The sequence below is a fragment of the Lonchura striata genome, chromosome 7 (genome assembly GCF_050655825.1).
Source record: "Lonchura striata isolate lonStrDom1 chromosome 7, ASM5065582v1, whole genome shotgun sequence".
NCBI lineage: Eukaryota > Metazoa > Chordata > Aves > Passeriformes > Estrildidae > Lonchura > Lonchura striata.
Genome location: NC_140709.1, coordinates 20058737 through 20079078, shown reverse-complemented (window position 1 = coordinate 20079078; position 20342 = coordinate 20058737). Strand labels below are relative to the sequence as shown.

At 44.6% G+C, this 20342-nt stretch overlaps 1 protein-coding gene across 1 annotated transcript; it reads right to left on the bottom strand.

The window, feature by feature from the left end:
- Positions 1-238: 238 nt before the first annotated feature.
- Positions 239-4856, bottom strand: SP5 (Sp5 transcription factor). The gene is made up of 2 exons (XM_021534788.3): positions 2375-4856; positions 239-1837 (listed from the first exon to the last, which is right to left on the bottom strand). Exons 1-2 carry the CDS (start codon positions 2423-2425, stop codon positions 785-787), a joined length of 1104 nt encoding a protein of 367 aa, XP_021390463.1. The 5' UTR covers positions 2426-4856; the 3' UTR covers positions 239-784.
- Between the last annotated feature and the right edge of the window lie 15486 nt (positions 4857-20342).

Sequence of the window (20342 nt, the reverse complement as noted above, 5' to 3'; positions counted from 1 at the left end):
TAAACCCGAACCCAACCCACCAACCAATGCCAACAGGCACCCCCGTCCGAAGCAGCTGCCGGGATTTTAAAGGTGTTTACCATGAGCGGCTCTCAGGTCCCCGCGCACTGAGCCCCGCTCGCCGCCGCCATGGAGCCGGAGCCGGCCCGCCGCCTCAGCGAGAAATGGCGGGAAGGCGGCGGCCGCGCGCCGGGGAAGGATCAAACGAGAGCGACGCGGCGGGACCGTCCCTGCTGACCCCGGTGTGAACGTGTTTATTTCACGCTGCGGTCGCGGGTCGCTTTACAGAAACATCTCATGCTAGACGCCGCGCGGGGTCGAAGAACGGAGGGGAACACGTGTATTCAAACTTAACTATTAAATAACCTGTACACAAAACTCCAGTCTGTTACCCTGAAAGCACGAGGGCCGAGCCCCAGCACGGCCACACCGACGCTGCCACCTCATCCCCAGGCGTCTCTAAGCCTCGACCCCCGCGGCCGGACTGGGCCGGCCCCGCTCGTGCCCCAGCGCCCGGGTCTCCTCCTCGGCCGCGCTCCAGGCCGGGCCGGGCGCCTGTCTCTTAGCGGCCCTGGGGCCCCATGAGCGTCCAGTCCCGGGCCTGAGGGTCCGCGGAGGCAGCCCCCGGCCGGGGTACTGCTCGCCGTGCCCGGCCAGAGTCCGAGCGCCGGCCGCCCTCTCCCTGCAGCTGCCGCCCTGCCCCGGCGGAGAAACGCCCCCCGCCTGGGTCCAGCCGCGGCTCGGCTCGGCCCGCAGAGACAGCAGCCGCCGGCTGTCCCGGCGGTCACAGGTCGCGGCTGTCCTCCCGCTTGACGCCGTCCGCCACAGCCTTCAGCTTCTTGTTCTGATGGGTCTTGACGTGCTTGGCCAGGTGGTCGCTGCGCATGAAGCGCTTCCCGCACTCGGGGCAGACGAAGCGCTTCTCGCCCGTGTGAGTCCGCAGGTGCCGCTGCAGCTCGTCGGAGCGGGTGAAGCTCTTCCCGCAGAAGAGCCAGTTGCAGACGAAGGGCCGCTCGCCCGTGTGCCAGCGCAGGTGCGCCTTCAGGTGCGAGGTCTTGCCGTACACCTTGCCGCAGCCGGGGATGTGGCAGATGTGCTGCTTTTTCTTGCCCGGCTCCGTCTCAGGGGCGCTGCCCGCGGCCGACTGGCAGTTGGGGCAGCGGCAGCGGCGGCACCTCCTGGCCGTGGCCGCCAGGGGAGACTTGGTCTGCAGCAGGGCGGCGATCTGCGTCTGGTACTGAGCGAAGTCCGAGTGCCCCAGCACTAGGCTCCGCGGCAGCGCCGCCGCTGCGGGGAAGCGGTGGCCGCAGCCGCCCGGGGCGCTGGCCTGCTGGATGCTCCACCAGGGGATGTCCTCGGGCGGCGGGTTGGGCGACAGTTGCCGGCAGGGCTGGGCGGGCGGAAGCAGGTTGGAGTACCCGGGCGGCAGGGCGGCCTGGGCGGCGTAGGGGACGTAGGCGGGCGGGCAGCTGGACGGCAGGGCGGCCATGGAGGAGGGCAGCATCTTGACAGGGGAGAACTCGTAGGGATAGGAGGGGTCCGCCGGGGGGGTGAGGGGCAGTTCGTGAGAACCTCCGAAGGAGGGTTGCAGGTGGTTCTTCTGAGGGGTCAACCCCAAGCTGGGATGCGGCGGCGGCAGCCCTCCTGGGGAGTGCGCTGGCATCTCGCCGCTCCACGGATGGAAGATCCTAGAGGGGGATCCCAGCGTCGGGTCGTAGGAGACCGGCAGGAAATCCGAGGGCGCCGCGCCCGGCTGCCCGATCCGGCTACAAGTAGCGGCGAGAAGAGCCAGGGGCGAGTGCTTGGCCAAGTCTGGGGAGGCGCTGGGGGTGCGGTCCTGCGCAGGAACGGGAGGGAGGGGAGGAGGGAAGGAGGGAAGAGAGCGCGTTACTCGCCGCCCGCAGATACCGGCCTGCGAGAAACTTCCCGCACCACTGCCCGTGCGCGGCTGGGGCCGGCCCGCCGCTCCCCGCACAGCTGGTAAACTTTCCGAAAACAATGCGCACCCAGAGGGCAGGACGTGCCCGGCCCTCCCGCCCCGCCCAGACACCGGTTCCGCCTGCGGTCAGTGCCGCCGGCCCTGCCGCCGTCCTGGGCCGGGGAAGCAGCCGCTGTGGGCAGGGAGCCCCCGCGCCCTCCACACCTCTTGCCACGGAGCACTGCCTGGGATGAGTAACGGGCTGCTGGCGGGAGAGGGAAGTTACAAGCCCGAGAAGCCCGAGCCCGGCCTCCTACCACCGCGGGGGTCCCCACCTACCTCTCCGGGTCGCCCGCCGGGGAAAGCCCCGGGAGGGAAGCGGCTGACGCCAGCGGCCCCCGCGCAACGCGGGTCACAACCGGTGCAGTTCGAGCAACACCGGGTGCGAGTACTGACCTGAAGGAAAGCTTGGAGGGAGTCGTTCCGGAGGACAGCCACCGCGGCCATAGCTACTGCGCCCGGGGCGAAGGGAAGGCGCCGGGGCACTGCCGAGGCATGAGGACACCGAGGGGAAGACGAGAAGCTGCCCAGTTTCCTTCTCTCTCCCCCTCTCTCTCCCTTTCCTTCTGATCTCTTCGCCTCCGTGCGCGTCCCACCCCCCCGCGCTGCGCGATCTCCGCGGACTGTCTGACTGCGCCAGGATCACCTCCAAGAATTTGATAAGGACTTTGCCGGGCCGCCAACCAGTCAGAGGGAAGATTTATGGCTTTGAAGTTTGCCGCTACCCAATCATCAAAGAATAGCGGCTCTTTCAGAAGCGAAAGCAAATCCTTTGAATCCACAAAGCTCCTATGGTGTGTTTGTTGGTCTGGATAAAAGAACTGATTATTAGGGGGGATGGGAAGGGAGGAGATAAAGGCGGGACAATTAATGAAGTAATCACTATGTGGGAAATGTATATACACAAATAATTGGATTTTCTTGATCAAAGGACCCCTTACCGCCTAGAGACCCTCGCGTTGGATGTGCAAGACACTGGATCCCCCCTCCTTTTTTTTTTTTTTTTTCAATTAAATTTGTGGCAGAGCCCTAAAGTGACAACGCGTCTTTGTTATCGCTCGAGGAATCTGCCTCCGGATTCCTCTGATAGTGTTTAAAGACTGAAGGTAACATAACACAGCGAGTTCACCTGGTCGGGGCTAGTCGATCCCAGCCGTAAAACTTCCCTGGAGTAATTGTCGGTGGTTCCTTCCCGCTCCCTCCCTCCGCCCGCCCTTCCCCCGAGGCTGAGGGGTATGCCCTCGATATGACTCGGCAAATAACCGCGCATTTTCTCCTCTGGTAGCTGGATTTGTTTCACTTCGCTCAGCCGGCATTGCCCCCTTGTTACCGGGAGCCCCCGCCTGGCGCGGGGCCAGGCCAGGCGCCCAGCCGGGCCCGGGGAGGAGCGGTAGGCTGCCACGAGCAGCAAGCGTTCTCTCAGACAGACACACCGACAAACCGGGCAGCCGGGAAACAGAGAGGAAAAGTTTCCTCTTCCCTGGCGGGAGCCGGCTGTAAGAGATATAATTTCTTTAAATTAAGACCGGAGTCTCTCTTGGCGGGCCTGCCGAGCCAGCCTGTCTTGCGCTGGCGGGGAGCGGACATCGCAGTGGCTCCTCGGGAGCACGAACGCTGCTACCGCGTCTCTGCTTCCCCTGCTCTCACCTCCTGCCCCAAAGACAAAGTCGGCCCCAAGCGCTTTGTTACTTCATCCCGCACTTTTCGGCCTCTGCCTATACATCTCTATACGCATGTGTATATGAAGGATCTAACCTGCCTTGCGTTCGACCATGTGTGAGGCTATTGACCCTCTAACCAGCGCCAGGCACATCTGGGTCACAGCTTGCCGTCCCCGTCGGCTGCTGAGCTCAGTGGGCTGCAGAGCTGGCGGGCCCCCTCACATGTGCCGCCCAGCAAGGGGCAGGCGGGGCCCCGCGCCTCTCCGCGGGCCCGCTCAGCTCCGCGCTCCGCCGGGGGCCCTGGAAACGCGCTCCTCTCCTCCCCGCTTCCCCATCTGCTCCGAGGCCATCGCAAACGCCGGCCTGTTTGGCCAGGTACCAAACCAGGACGTTCATCTCCGTCTTGAGGAGGTGGGGGCAGATGCCGGCTGGCTCTGGTCCTCCGGAGCTGTTTGCACAGGTAACTCGATCCTCCCCGCAGTCGCTGGGTTCAATTGTATTCGCACCGCCACTGAAGTCCCTTTAAACGCCAGCACACAGAGATCTTTATCTGCCTTTCCTGTGGAAACAATCACTGTCCGCTCAAAGACTTTCAAGAGTTGTAGGGCTTGAATTAGATCGGTTTCTTTGAAGGGATTAAAGTGCCAAGTCCTCTCCCACGGCTCCATATTGAGTCCTGGGGAGAAATAAAAGCTCTATCCATGTAACACTACGCAGCAGTCGTATCAAGCTCTTCCCGTGTGCCAGGTAACTGCTTACCAGGCTGGCCACAGGAAGACATGAGTCCCGCACCCAGCACTTTTACCACGCACTGATGCATCGAGGCAAGGTTCGCCGCTGCTGCAGAACCCCGCGGCCCGGCAGCAGCTCCCGCCAGGGTGTGAGGTTGCGGGCGATAGAGCTCCCCATCCGCCTGCACGGGTGCGGGGCTCACGGGGTTCGGCACCTCCATCCACCAGACACGAACCCCTCCCAGTACCGCCGATGAGCGATCCGCCGGGGGCTGCGCCACGTCAACACGGGACGTGGCGGCTACCGGGGAACCGCAGCGAGCCCCGGCCGACAGCGCGGCTGGGAGGACACGCACACAGGCATTGCCCCGCGCACCCCCGCCCGCAGCCGTCGGGTGCCCCCGCTCACTGCCAAGCTCCAGCCGCGCCACTACAGCCGCATCGGGGCGGGAGCGCACTTGTTGTCCCCTCGAGTCTAAGCTGTAGCTGGGGCAGCCTGAGCAGAGGGAGAACCCCACGTGGGGAGCCCGACCCGCACGTCTGCTTCCCGGAAGAGCAATAACTCACTAGACAAACGAAACGGCGTTGTCCCTAAACCTCTGTATCTTCAAACTTATGTCAAGTCCAGACATATGAGAGATACCCTATTTAACCCCTACCTCGATTTTTAAAAATTCGTTTTACCTAGTAATTACCAGATGAATACTCAGAACAATGTTTCTAAAGGAAATGAGAGGGGATAGGTAGATCAGGAGACACTGATACCCCAAGGTTCCCTCCATTCTCTAAAGCACGCCATTTCCCCAGGTATCTCGACGAATCAAAATGTTTTGTCAAGTTGCAAAAGAGTTAGTGGAAAACTGGGTAAATTTCTATACAGCTGCCACACTACAAATGATATAAATCTGCATCCAAGAAAGTACATTACCTAAAAATCGAGAATAAATTCTCATTTCTGGAAGAAACCAACGGGCTGAAAAATGAAACGTTGCAGTCATAATTTTCTGTACAAATAATTAGTGTTCAAACTCGGAGCATTTCAGTCTCCTGAAATGTATTCTTAATGAAGTGATGTTCAGAGCTGTCATTAAAAATGCAGGGCTGGAAGATCAAAGTACAATATTTATTTTAGAAATTTGTTTCAGTTATCAGGAGATACAGGTATCAAGGCCGAGTGTCAATTCAGTTACACAAAGCACGATTTCCCTGAGAAATGGGCTGCCGCTACGTTCTAGCGTAAAGCAAAGAGACACCAGCGATGAGTCGCAGCGCGGGAGGAGGCGCGGCGCCGGGGGGTTGGGAGCTGCTCCCGGTGGCGCAGCCGGGCCAGGGGCCACTCGGACAGTGGCGCTGGAAACAGCCCTGCGTGGAGGTTTGGCCCGCAGACCAAGGGGCCGGTCCCGACCGGCGGGGCTGTAGGGGCCGGAGCAGCTCTCGGGCCCACCAGGGAGGCAGCGGCAGCGCCGTCGACGCCGTGGGGAGCACGGCGGCCCGGAATGCAAAGAGCCAGAGCCTGAATTGCTCTAGCCGCGGGGATGAGGCGCAAGGGGCTCCCAGAGCCCCGCTGCCTCCATGGGACCCTGCCTGCTACGGCAACGCCCCCGGGGCCAGAGGGGCTCAGGCGGCACTGGGCTGGATGGCTACTGTCGATTTAAACACGGTAGATGTAAATCACCAGTCACCATCACTGCTTCTTAGATACGAGTCTTAAAAATCAGGATTTTTCAGATTCAGGTATCCCGGAGTGGCAGGGCTCTGTGGACCTTGGTTTGAATGCAGGTAGCATCCCTGGAGTAACAGCTGATTGCTTGCCAGTGGTACTCTCCATGGTTTCTGCTGTGCCTCTGACTTCAGGACCCCAAGTACCTCATCCTGGAGCCTACCCCAAAGCCTGTCCCAGTGACACCTCACACATGGCCATCAGCCAGTTCGGCCGTGGCCAGTTCCTCTTATGACATTCACAGTCCCTCCAAAGTAATTTGCAGTCACCTGCCATGACCCCCCCCCAGTCCCTCCTGTGGTCACTCTGGTTCCTCATCTCTTCCAGCACAGTCATGAACAACCCTGGAAGCCTGGATGGGCTCTGGCCACCTGCCTGTCCACAGCTTGGGGTTCCTGGGTTGCTTTTCATGAAATAGGAATTGTGACAAAGAATCAAAGACAGTATAATTTTAAAGTGAACAGCTGCATTAACATTCATCCAAGCCTCCTAGTCAAGCTGTCCATAAGAGGTGGCAAAATTTAAACCTGAAAAAGCTTTAATAAGCTTGCTCCAGAAGGCAGTGTCTTCACACCACCCCTCATTTTTTTTTCTGGTTTAAAGACGTACTAACAGACACCGCCCATCCACAACAGCAAGAAGTTTCACCAGAAGGTAAATTACCCTAGGTATACAGCTTCAAGCATCTGTGGATACACTGCCAACAGTTCTGAGTTATATGCCATTAATACTATTTTTATTTACTTCAGCATATTCACATTTTTGCAGTACACAAGATGACTGGCATAAGAAGAGGAATAACCAGTTCACACAGTGTAATTTGGACATCAGTAGATGAAAATAAAAAACATTAAAAACTGCTATAGTATCTCTTGATTCTTTTCTGTGCTTGAAGGAAAACCACAAAATCCTAGACAAGATTGGCACATGTTAAGGCATATTTAGCATTAAAGGCTTGCCTCAACATTTCCCACTGTGTGGATTTGACAAAGATTAATAGAGGATTTCCCAAACTTTTGAAAGCTGAGCTGCCCTTTATGAGAAGTAGAACAAATTTTATGCCTCACAAACCTGTTGTCAAAATTTTAAATATCGTCATGTATTCATCTTCTGCTCCATCCTTGGCTGGTCCTTTGTGACTCTTCCTCCTGTCTTGGGGAACACTGGTGAACATTTTTGGATCTACTTACTTCCCTTGCTTCCATATTTAAAAAAAAAAAACAGTCTCTTAATAATAACAATATTGAAAGTGTTATTCTTGGCTCTACTTGGAATGCGTGGGACACTTAGTTCAAGATGATAATTTCAAATTCTCTGGAAATGCTTTCTGCCTCTGGCATACATGGCTGCATTTTTGTCACAGCTCTAACAGCTAGAAATGGACTTCTACAAAATAGAAAGCAAGCTAAGACTCTGGTGAGCAGCTGAAAATGATCTGCTGTGTGCATCCTGCTTTTTCTCTCCTTTGGGGAAACACTAGGTAAAAAAAGCCTCTGTATTTTTGATGGGATGCATTTGTTTGGGGAAGACTGGATGGGAACTTGTAATTTTATGACTACAGATACATATAGCTGTTATTTTTTTACATTGCAATTAGTATAGAATGAAAAGATAATTAAATTGTTATTTGCTTCCTCAACTACAGAAAGTATATTATCTAAAAATTTGGTCTCATGATAAGTAATTTTAGTTACTTAGTATATTTATTGACAAATTAAACAGCTGTCTGTGTCTATACTGTGTTAGAACTGGAAACAGCACTAAGTTTATCCAGAAAGATCATTGTTTAATATACACATAAATACTGGATGATCACATGGTTGCCACATTGCTATTGATTTGGCTGAGTGGATTAATCCAACACTGTAAAAATACACCTGTTATTTAATGAACTCAGCATTATTTAACAGCATTATTTAAATGCTGTAATTTTAGAACGTTTTGGTAGAGAACAGTAAGTATGTTCTAATGGCAGTATTTTTCAATATTTCAAGAAGCACTTTTGAAATAACCCACTCTTCAAGGACTACTGAACAAGAATGTATAAAAGTGTCCATAATCTTTATCATAAAAGGCAAGTGCTTCAACAACTCCACTTTAGCTGAGGGAAAAAAATAGAGATATGAAGAAAAAGCCTAATAGTTGCATTGTGAGGGTCAAAACAGGGACACAAGATATGGTATATGACTGGCATTAAAGGTGTCTCCAGAAAGAGATACTGTCCTCACACTATGGGAGAGATTCTGAAGACCCTCTCTGTATAACGCCTTCAAGGTAGGTTTTTCCACTTGTACATAGATACTAGTGAAAGGCAGCCTATAAAATATGACATAGGTGAGTAACCCCCAACAGGGGGAGAGTTTTTGAACAGGACCTAGAAAAACTAGATTTCTAAATTGAGGTGTTTGTTTTTTTAAAATGCCAATCTTCTTGATTGCCACCAGAAGTTCAGGATCCTGTGAAAGATTGGGGAAAACTTAAAATTACAATTCTGAAATGACTTATCTCTCCCTACCTGAACACTGCTCTCATAGACTGGCAGAAAAGTGTTTTCAGGAAAGCAGTGTACAGTGTGTTTCTGTGTCATTTCAGAAACTGATGCCTTAAGTGGTACAGAATAATACATAGTTAAATGCATAAATTACATGAACTACCCACATATAAATTTCTCTCCCTCCAATTCTCAAAATTAAAATACCATCAATAAAATTATTTAAAGTGTATTTCAAATACACAATATTTTTTATTATGCTTTCCATCTTCACATAGCTATAAAAAGGTGAAGTCATTCTAACTACACTTATATGCCCCTACAGCCCTGCTGGTCGGGACCGGCCCCTTGGTCTGCGGGCCAAAGCTCCATGCAGGGCTGTGTTTTCAGCACCACTGTCTGAGTCAGCTAACCCCCCTTCTTTGCAAGGGGAACGACCCTTGCCATACACAACTGCTCCAGGCTTGAAAAGAGAAGCTCCTTGCCTCAGATCAGCACATAGATTATGAGGCTGCTCCTCACCAAACGCTTAAACAACTCACCCCAGCTCAGCTGAAACCTCAGGAGTACTGGCTGAGGCATGTACCTTCTGCTGGCTGGCTAGCCATGCCAATCAAAGCAAACAACTCTAATCTGGGATAAATCACATTTCACTTCAGTCTCCAATCAGCTCCTATTGCTCAGGGACAAACAACTTGACCAGCTGTTTGAGAACCCAGGACAAGATGAGGAGAAAGGATAGTCACCTCAAAGATGAGTGTGTCAGCATAGCCATGACTCATGAACCAGTCTAATGAACAGTAGAATTTTTCTCACACTTCTGGACTCTGAGACAGTGGGAGAGAAAAGATAAGATCTTCAAATGGTTACTTTTTTTGGCTTTTCTCCCTCAGTAAATCTCACATTCCTATTTTCTTATTACATGAGGAAAACTCTCATATTCTACTAGCATTGAGCTGAGAGAATCACGTATTACATATGAAAGAAAGAAGAGTACATGGCAAAACACAGATACTGCAACAAAGTGGAAGTGTATTAGTCTAAATTACTTAATTCTTATGCCTGGAAATAAGAATGAGACTACAATGCTGCAGTGCTGTCACTCCAATGCCCAAATGATACAGAAATCTGCAACTGAAAACCACTGACTGCTTCTTAGGAGGTCGCACTAAACCACAAAGAACTATTTTCCAAATTTTTTGTCTTAAAAAGAAGCTTGGAGAAAAATCCAAATGCCAAGTCATGCAATTTAATCTGTAATCAGACTAACTTTATAAAATGCTGCCAGTCTTATCAATGCACAAGAGTATGGGGCGGAAAAATAATGTTCTGTCAAGATTCTTACAGAAGGCAGTGGAGTAGATGCCCAAAAAAACTGAATTGGGCTCATGATTTACTACTTTTTTCTACTTCCATTGCTACACATGCTAAGTGTACTTGGCACACTGAATGATTCAAAAAGAAGCTGCTCTGTAGTGCCAATGATTCTCTTTAATGAGATACAGTTATCAGTTGATTTATGAATTTCTGCTGCCTGTTCTCATTAAGGGTAAGATAATTTGCATTCTAGAAGTAACACTGTTTACAAGAGAACACAGTAATCAAAATCCCTCTAAATCAAGTTTTAGAAACATACACAGTAAGGCTAGAGGTAGTTCTAGTAATGTGCATAACTTTGTCCATTAAACTCTATTGCAAAGACTCAAGAGAAGGTGTTGCATCTCCAGTTTTATCTAGCTTTCCAAATTAGTATAGCATTCATCTCAGGAATTTAATATGGGAAGGGACAAAATGAACTTTCTGCTTGAGCCCTCTGATACCCTAGTGACCTCCTCCTCCTGGGAGATCTATGCTGTTAATTTAGATACCATATGCCTCACTGGTCATCAGTTCAACTGCTGCTCTCTGTGTTGCAGCTTTCACAGGATCTTGATCACACTGCCTATAAAACTAATAATTTCCTCTACCTACTGTTGCCTACCAGTCAGACAAACTCCAGCTGATCAGTATTTTCTTATAAATACTTAGAAATAGCACAATCTAGTCCACTTTGTTCTTTCTTTTGGTATATGCTTGTCCACTATTATTTAGACACTATTTGCAGTGCTCCAAAGTAAAACATCAACAACTGGAAGACAGCAGAGGAGGAATGCAGGAAAAACAGAACTACAACTACACAGACTCTGAACTAACACTGGTCAGATGTCTGAATGTAAGCCAGCATTTTGGGAGGGGTCAGAAGCAAAAGCCTAACTGTCTAGGTGGAGAGAAAAGGGAAAAGGTAACCTCCAAGCAGACAGCACATCAGTGCTGAGACTGACTACAGAAGCTAAGAATGAGCATGGAATTACACATGTTAATGCTGGCGACACTGATTATGAGAATACCAAGATGAATGGAGCAGCTCAGCCTGAGCAATTGATTGAAGCTGTTTTCATCTCTGTGGGGTGTTCTTCAACACTTCGCTCTATGCAGCCATATACAGCTACCTCTGACACTCAACTCATACATACATTCAACCTAGATAAGATGTGGAAACTTCATCTCCCCTTCCTTGCTCTCTCCTGCCACCAGCCAGAAAAGCAACTACACTGTTTCTTCTTTTTGTAAACTGTCAACTTGCCAAGTTTACCAGTGACAAGGTAAGGATATACCAGCCAGGTGTGAGAGGAATATTGAGGATATTTTTCTGAGTAACAGGAGTGCAGCTGCCGAGCTGGGTGGAAACATAGAAATAGGATCAACAAGCAAAATCTTTTGACAGTCCTGAGAAAGAAGGTGGTCAAACTGCAGTGAGTGTACTGGGAGGAGCTTTAGTCACTTTGAGCACATCATCTTTAAAGCAGTTATCTTCACAACTCCTCTATAAAGATGTACCATGTTATTATATCTCTTTTATCAGAGGCAACACAGGGGATCACATACCTTGTTCTATGTCATATATTAACCCTACTGAAGAGCAGGGAGTTGGACTGATGAGCAGAGGCACACAACTTGGAACCAAATAATACGAAGCTGCAACTTATTTTCCTTGCAAAATCTAAACTCTTTTCTACAGCACTCCCATCCCCCTGATTTTACATCAGTCTCTTCTGACACTTGTACACTCTTAGCAACTTTTGAATTATGAGCAGCTGTTGATCTTTCAGACAGAGTGAAACCCACATAACCTTGAACATGCAGAGGGGCAACAATAAGACTGTGGAGGTAATGAAGAGACAAACATACAGCCTATGCAAATAAAGCTGTGTGAGCCAACACACCCATGGACACCCATATTTCTGCTCTTCCTGGTGAACAGTGATGACAGCATATAAGTAAAAAACCAGAGCCCAATATATTTGCTTTACAAAGACAAAATACACATTAGGTGGGCCATACTTACCAACCAGGTGTGCTTCTATAACTATAACGCTGAACATACTGAGCAGAAATTACTAGATACTTACTTACTTTTACAGCCCATCCTTTCTCTGCTTTAGCAAACTCTTCACTACAGGATTCTATCCAAGACACAAGTTTCACTTACAATCATCAAAACAACCACTCTCAGTGACGATGACCTCCCCTGCAGACAGATCAGCAAGCTTTGCTCCTGAAACAGCTTTGGGAATTAAGTAACGCTATTATCTATATTTTCTTGATCTCACATGTGGGAGCAGTTAGAAGAGATAATTTTTGTCCACCTCAAGTAGACCCTCTTTCTATGCCAATTTTCTTTTCCCCTCAGTAAGTGTTCCACCAACTTTTTCCAGTGAATCCTTGTACTATTGTATATGATCAAACATAGTGAATCTGATGCTCTGCAATGAGACACAAACATACAACTTTATTGCTGGATCTGCTAAGTTTTGGGACACTGTTTTTTCCCTTACCAGCAACTCATTGATCCGTGTTTGGCTGGTTCCCTGTAGCAGTCTTACAGGCATTATTTATGAGGTAACCAGCTTGTTCACATAATGGAAGTCTGGAGAGTACAAAACAGGAATAGAAGTTTAGGCTATTTTTTACTCTTGACTATTCAGAAGAATTTAGAGGATATGGACAATTATCTATGTCTACCCCTTGTTCAGCACCCTTCCTTGATGTCCAAAATTCAATCCAGGTTTTGTTGTTGTCCTTTACTAATATACACTGCTATACAAAGAGCTAATGAAGATCATAGGATACTGAGAAAAGTTTGTGTTCCTGCCTCTCAAGAGTGCATGCAAGCTACTGGTAAACATAAACTACTGATTAATTATTTTGTCAAAACCAAAACCAGTGTGATTTTAATGAAAGTACCCAGGTTTAGTCTGGCTGAGCAGACAGATTATGTATTTAATTGTAAAAGGGCTGTAAATATCTGACATCTTTACATACGGAGAAAACAATAGTATCTATATTTAGATATTTGAGAGAAGCAAGGGTTTTTACAAGATTGAGCTGGAAAAATCAAAGTGATATATTTTGATCATTGGGTATTTTTCTGATCTCTCTTGCTCTGCTTAATTTGAAGGTGAAAAATATATGTTAGAAATATCCATCTCTGTGCAATTTGTCTAAAGGAGCAAATAATTTCTTGCAATATAATGAACCCCAGTAAAAGGAGAAAACTGTTATTTTTAGACTACATTCTTCTCATGATGAAGAAAAGAAAGAAAACAATCTCCTCAGCTGAAAGATTACCACTATTTTTGCTTCAATATGCTTACAAAAATGATGGATAAATCAAAGAAAAGATATTTCCATCCCACCATCTAGTAGCATATTTATAGAGAGACACCTGGAGAAACATTTGCTGATAATATGTACTATACGTCACTTATGATTTTTATCACCTGCTTGGTAGTCTATCTTTCTGAAGTCAAAACTACTAAATTTCTAGCATACTGAGCAACTACTATTTAAAAAAATTAATAATTCCAGATTTTTTTTTCTTATGCTGACATTTTCTGCAACTTTATGACAGAAAATAATTTTTCCAAAGCTTACAGTAAAAGATAAGATAATGATTATAAAATAATCCTTTAAAAACTTGATACTGATGAAGTACTGCATGCCTAGGAAAAAAATGTTTTACTTTGAACCATCAAAAATGGAAGATTTTTTTTTCCTGATCTTTGAAAGAGGAACCAGGTCTCAAGATACAGATTGCAGTATTACAGCAACTTCCCATTGTAGAAAAGGCAGGAATTTTATACCTGGATAATTTATTTTTACTTTTCTAATTTGAATTACTAGTCCATTTGTAATTATGTTCTAAACAAACCAATTTGCAGTTGCAGTAACTATACCACTTGCCTTCTTAAGAAGCTTCTAAAGCATCTTAAAGTGGTTTTCTATTATAGGTATTACATACATTTTAAGACACTCTGCAACATGATTTAATGCTTTATTACAGCATATGATGAGAAAAATCTTCAAAATTTACTAAAGGTTGCCTTTACCATGAAACCTAATGATTCATGTATTTTTTCTTCTTGTCTCATGTAGCTTCCTCTCGTCTAAGTCTCTCTCATAGAAGTTTTTCTATTCCATTGTTCCCAAGTCCATTAATTCCCTTATGAAAGACCATTAATACATCTCTCCTCATGCCCATCCTTTGAAAGTCCTCTTCCAAGTGTCACCCAGAAATTGGATACAACAAAGATTAACACTGTAGGAAGCCACAAGGTGAAACAAGCAAGCTTTGCTCTCTCAGAAACAACAAATCATGTGCTCTCCATTTGGTTCCATGCAGCAGTTGGAAGAAGCATGAAGCTGGCACATTATCACTGCACTGTGGCAGAGACAATGAAGAATCCTGCTCTACTTCTTTTAACACAAAGGAAGAGAGAAAGAAAAACCATGACCATGTTTACTGCATGTTGTGATTGAGCAGAAATGGCAACAGAAATTTCAGCAGGAAATACTGAAATTTCCCAAGATAATACTTTACAGTTCTCAGAGTATTGTCCATAGCTCAAAAATACCTTAAAAGAAAGAAAAGTAGCCTTTAATGCAGTTGAATCAATACCTGTCATAAACACTGTATTTCCTTTGAAAGTTTGTATCACTTCTAGCCTGTCAGCAACATTTTCAAGTACTATGTGGATGGACTTCTCTTATAATCAAAGGAAGGAAATACTTAGATTCTCAGAACTACCATGTGCAAATTAAAAAAAAAAAATAAAAAGTAAACTATAAACAGAACAGTAACTGGAATTTCTTTCTGCAAGCACTATACTGAGTTACTAATGAATTTCTAATAGAGAAAACTCTTTCAAACTGCTTATACCTAGTGATTTAACCTTCTTCAAACATACTGTTGCACAGGGAGTCCAGAATATTGCCCTTTTTACCTCCTATTTTCTCCACAATTTGCAGATATACTCTAAAAAACCATTAGGAATTTCCAGCTTAAGTGTAAAACTGTGCAGATCTAGGTTCAACAAAGGTAGCCATCTCTAACAATCTCAGCAAACACAACACAGCTGACAGCTGAATGTTACCAAAAGGGCCTCAGAAACAGGGCTTAACAATTTTAAGATCACAAGTTCTCCACCAACACTTGAGCCACAGAAGAATGCTCATTAGCTGTTATAAAATTGGTAGAGTTTTGTGTTTCAGTGGAGAGCCTGAAAGGTATATAAAAGCAGATGCACACCAACACATCAGAAGTAGTATAAATTCTTGAATTTAAATAATCTGCACTCTTTTCTTCCTGTTGATAATATGAAATCATGCTTTTGGTTAAAAGCATTTTTTGCTCTATGTTTAATCATGTTCATATTGCTTTCTGTTTAGCCCCCACTAGTCGCTTTACATAGCATTCAGAATGATTTTATATTGCGAAGAAAAAAACCATTCTGTAGCTAGCCAGAGTTGTTTTGTCCCACTCTTGTTTTCTTTAATCTTTTGTTTGGTGCACGAAAAGATGCTAACATTTTTGTACTATCTTAACTGTAGTGATCTGGGAGCAAAGCAAATGAGATTTGGTAGATATGTTTCTGTTGTCATTATTAAACCTCATATGCTTTGCTATGTAGGCAACATGTTTTATTTCTCTTAACCTGAAAGAGGTTTCTGTCTTATTGTTGCAATTTATTAAGGGCAAACAATCTAGGGCTTATAATAGGCCTGTAGGCAGAACAAAGCCCTTGTCAAATGGAAGGGTTGGCTGCTCAGCTGGGTAGCATGTAAATGTGCAAAAAGAACTGTTCTGTTCAAAGACACTAGATATGCTTTTTAAATAAAACATCTCATATAATTGAGAGTTGCCATTTAAGTGTTGTGTTGGAAATGTTAATTTAAAAATATTAATTTAATTTAATAAATACAGTTGCACTAATTTTTTTTTTTGTAAACTCTCAAATAAAATCCCACATATCACTAAGACTTTTATTAGAGGCTCAAAATATATGTTCCTCAAACAGCAGTTTATTGTCATTTTGTAACACTGTGTTATGCAAGTTCAGTAACTACTGTACTCACCTAGGCAGTGTAAACCTAGTCTTATCCAAAAGGTATTTTTCATTTTTAATATAGCAAATCACCCTGCCTGTTTCTTTAACATAGTATAATGTTTCAAAAAGTAAGGCAGTTTCTCATTCTACAGTTCATTTAAAATTTCTCATTATGTGCCTCTTTGCAAGAGCTGAAATTAATATGACAGATAAAGATAATAACATAATAGGCATTTTTTAAATGCACTGGTTCACTTGGGCACAAGCAGTTTTTTTTTTCTTTCTCTTCTGTTGAAATGTATAATCAGGACAGTATCATCAATTAGATTTTTCACTTTAACTTTCCATAATGTTTCCAGACTTCTCTATTTGGCAAAGACAGTTGGGACAGATTTCTTTATTTTTTCCTCTGGCCTAAAACTCAAAACCCCCCACTTTCCAAACTGTTACCACCGAAGAGTTTATTAAATGGCTGAAAAAGACAGCTGGTCCCACCATCTGTTAAAAATTTTCAGGGGCCAAATGAAACAGGTTACACCTTTAGCCATGCCAAGTCTTCCAATACCCCCTCCCTCTCACAGCCTGTGGAGGGCTAATCTGAATTTCACGCTCTGATTTTGCTATTGCTAATGTCTGAGCTTCTTATGTGTGCTTCTTGTAGTTGCTTATATTAGTTCTCTAGCAGTATCAAAAGCTCCCCTCTCCTTTCAACCTAGCTCATTTGCAATCAACGGAATCCTGGGTCTGCGGTCTCCTTTACAATAAGATACTGTACCTTGAAGGAAATCCACAGAGAACCTAATATCTTACTTTTTTGGAGCAACAGAGAAAACCAGGAGTACATTTCTGTTGTTTTGCAGCCACTTTTCTATAAATGCTAATGGAAGTAATTCAGATGTGCCAACAAAGACAGAATCTGCAACACACTGCAGGTGTGAGGGGGCTGAAACAAAAGGGATGCTAACCCTAATGGTATTTCTTGTCATTAACAATTCTTTGATGTTCATACTCGAGGCTCTCTTTTATCTTGCAGTTTTTCAGCCATCTTTGTTAACATGCAGTGCAACTAAACCTTTTTTTCCTTAACCTTTAAAGACATCTGCAAAATGTTTATGCTAAGTTAGTTTCCACAGCATCTATCTTTAACACACATTGAAGTAAAATGAGATAAAGCTTGCAAGGTTATTACTAAAACATCAGTAAGTTCCTATCATTAAGTGAAAGGAACAGATCAATAAAAAGAAGCTCTTAATGTTACTTTAATAAGGATGAGTTTCTTGTAACAGGACTGGGGATTAACTTCAGTGTAACAGAAGCAGTGTTTATAATATAGCAGCTATGTTGATAAGAACCAGTTTGTTTTACTTATACTCATTAAAAAGAATTAAAAATATCTGTAAGTTCCCATATGAAAGAAGCATATCACAATATAATATATTTAAAGACATTCTGATTTTCCAGAAGGGATTTCTCTACCACTAAGTGGGCAGTGGCATTCAGTCAAGGATCTGTAGGTGGAGATTCTCCACATCCATCTGTCTTTCCATGACTTACAGATGGAAAAACACTGTTGTCTTTTAAAATGTTCAACTCAGTAGGATGACAGTAAAATGAAATGAACAATCAAAGCACACAAGATGCCAATCTGAGCTAATGCACAGCACTACTAGCAAACCCAGCATTTTGCTCTCATCCCATCGGTCATGTCCTGTTAGATCACATCCTATTTTATCATGGTCTGTTGCATTATTGTTGTAGCATGCTGGAATGTTAAATGAGCAACCTAATCAATCAATATCAATTTCTAATTGGAACACAGCTCTAAATCTGTACTAAGTTGAAGATGCCAGAGATTGCAACACAAGATAACAAAACTTAACAGTTTTATGAAGCCTCACATTTTGTTTTTCTTTCAAAACTTCATTTCTAACAGGTCAATTTAATCAAATGAATCAAGTCTGTGTCTGCATTAAGTACAGCACTTACCTTTGAATTTGGATGTAAACTTCCATCAAACTAATCCTACAGAACAAAAACGGAGTGCTCATTCCAGGGATAGTAGAAATTACAAAACTAAAAATTTCTGTTTGAAAGACTTTGCAATCTCAGTAAGAGCCATTTTGTCACAGAATTATTTACATAATCTCTCCAGTTGTGCAACTGTGTTAATTTATTGCTTATAACAGGGAGCAGCAGCAAAACCAAAAATCACTAAATAAATAATGTGGAACAATTTTGTGGGATTACCTCCTGTCCATTCCTTTCCCTTTGCTAGGGGCCCCAGTGTGGTTTCTCCACATCACCATTTCTCAGCTGTACTGTGATGCTGTACTCCAGAACCCAGCTTTCTGGGGGTCATTTCCACCAGAACCTCAAGATTCTGTTACCCCTGTCCTGGCCTCAACCATCTCCACCAGTGCATTAGACAGTGTGGGACCCCCAGTTCTACTGTTCCAGTTTTAGACAGATCTTTGTCAGAGACTTGCCATGATCAGTAGCACAATGATTTTTGGAAACACTTGTGACAGGCCAGCCTGCCTCCCAGCACTGAACTCCAGTCCACCCAATGGATGACATCCACTCTTTATTGTGGCGTTATTACTTCAGTCAGAGATTGGATGAGATTTTCACTGGTAATGGGTTAGAAATTGAGGCTTGGATATTTTGCAGAAAAAAGCACACATGTTGATCTACCTACTTGCCATCTCCATTTGCCAAGTATATTATAAAATCCTAGTTAAATTATTGAAAAAATAGTATCTCTCTGCAATTTAAGTAAAAAATAAGCCTGCAAAACAAAAGAAAGGGACTTACCTATTACTGGTCTGATCAATAATATGTAATCTGGTTTCTGAAAACATTACTCCAAGATATGCTTTTCACTTACCTGTTTCTGTGTCCTTTAGCATCACAGCATAAGTACTACAATTAACAGTTCCATCATTACAAAATGTATGTATTTACTGTTCTGGCTGACCTTGGATTTATAGACATAATAAAATAATATCCAATAACTCTTGGCAAAACTATTAAGATGAGTTAGGCATCAGCCTGTGTATTTAAAGACACAGGCTCTACTACTATGAATCATCAACGTTCTCCTTTATTTGTTCCAATGTTCATGGCAAAGGAGACACAAAGCCTCTCACTGAGTTCTGTAATCTTTAGCTCTGACCCAGAGGGCTGTTCCCTAGCCTTTGGTTTTCATAGCATCCTGTGCTACTTTTGTCAGTTTGGGAGAACTGCTCTGTTGTCAAGCAGAAACGTTTCTGTTAAGAATACATTCTGCTACAACTCCTCCTAGGGTGAGTACTGTTAAAGACAAGGTGTGTTATCTAAACGTATTTCTAGTGTTAACAACAAAACTGACATTACTTCTCACATTTTGTTGTCAGAGTTAAAAGCAGGGTGGTTAAGTTTAGTATGGGCCATGTCTCACACATATATTGGTACTAAAACCATTTACCCATTTCTCATAGGAGGATATTTTTGTACCATATGGCTTGATTTTCAATTGTATGCACTATATTTAGCTGGTTAACCTGAAGACATTTAAAAATGCCAGTTTGGCTGTCTCTCCAAATTATCTTTCTGTTTTGAGGCAATAAAAAATGAATGAGAAATAAGAGTATGGTAGACTTGAGTTATTTATCTCATTGTTAACTATTTTACAACAAAAAAGCAATTTTCCTTTATAATTGCAAATTTTGGAACAGAAGGGTATAAACATTCAATTACAATTTTTTTTAAAGGTGAAATTTTAACAGTGGGACTTAAATCCCATTTTCACATCAATTTTTTGTTTGGTGTAAAACAGATAGTAGCACCCAATTTCACATAATTTATAGCCACATTTTATAAGCTTCTAAGTAACAACAAGTCCTTGGATAGTCTGACAGGGGCCACTTAAAAGACCTTCAACGGACAAAAGACCTTTCCACAACTCTTACAGTGTATGGGTGAGGGAGGTCATGTTGAGGGCAAATTTAAGATGGTTGCAATTTACTCCTATTCTAAGGTCCCTTTATGTTACTAAAGTGATGTAAATGTTTAAGTCAGAAGCACATTTAAAATTACCAAATGAAAGGGGCTAATCTCCAAAAGCTCCCTGCCCGATTTTTTTTTTTTTTTTGGCAGAGAGACAAGTTTTTAAGCTGCCATAACTGAAAGGCTGAAATTGTCCTTAGCAAGAGCCAGTTTCTAGTGCCATTAAGATCTACAGAAGAAATCTACTGAAATCCCTTGTTGAGCTTCATCCTTTTCTCTTCCATCTGCTGAAAACTGTTTAATATATTACACACTGTCTAAGAAATTTTCTTCTTCCTAACAGGATT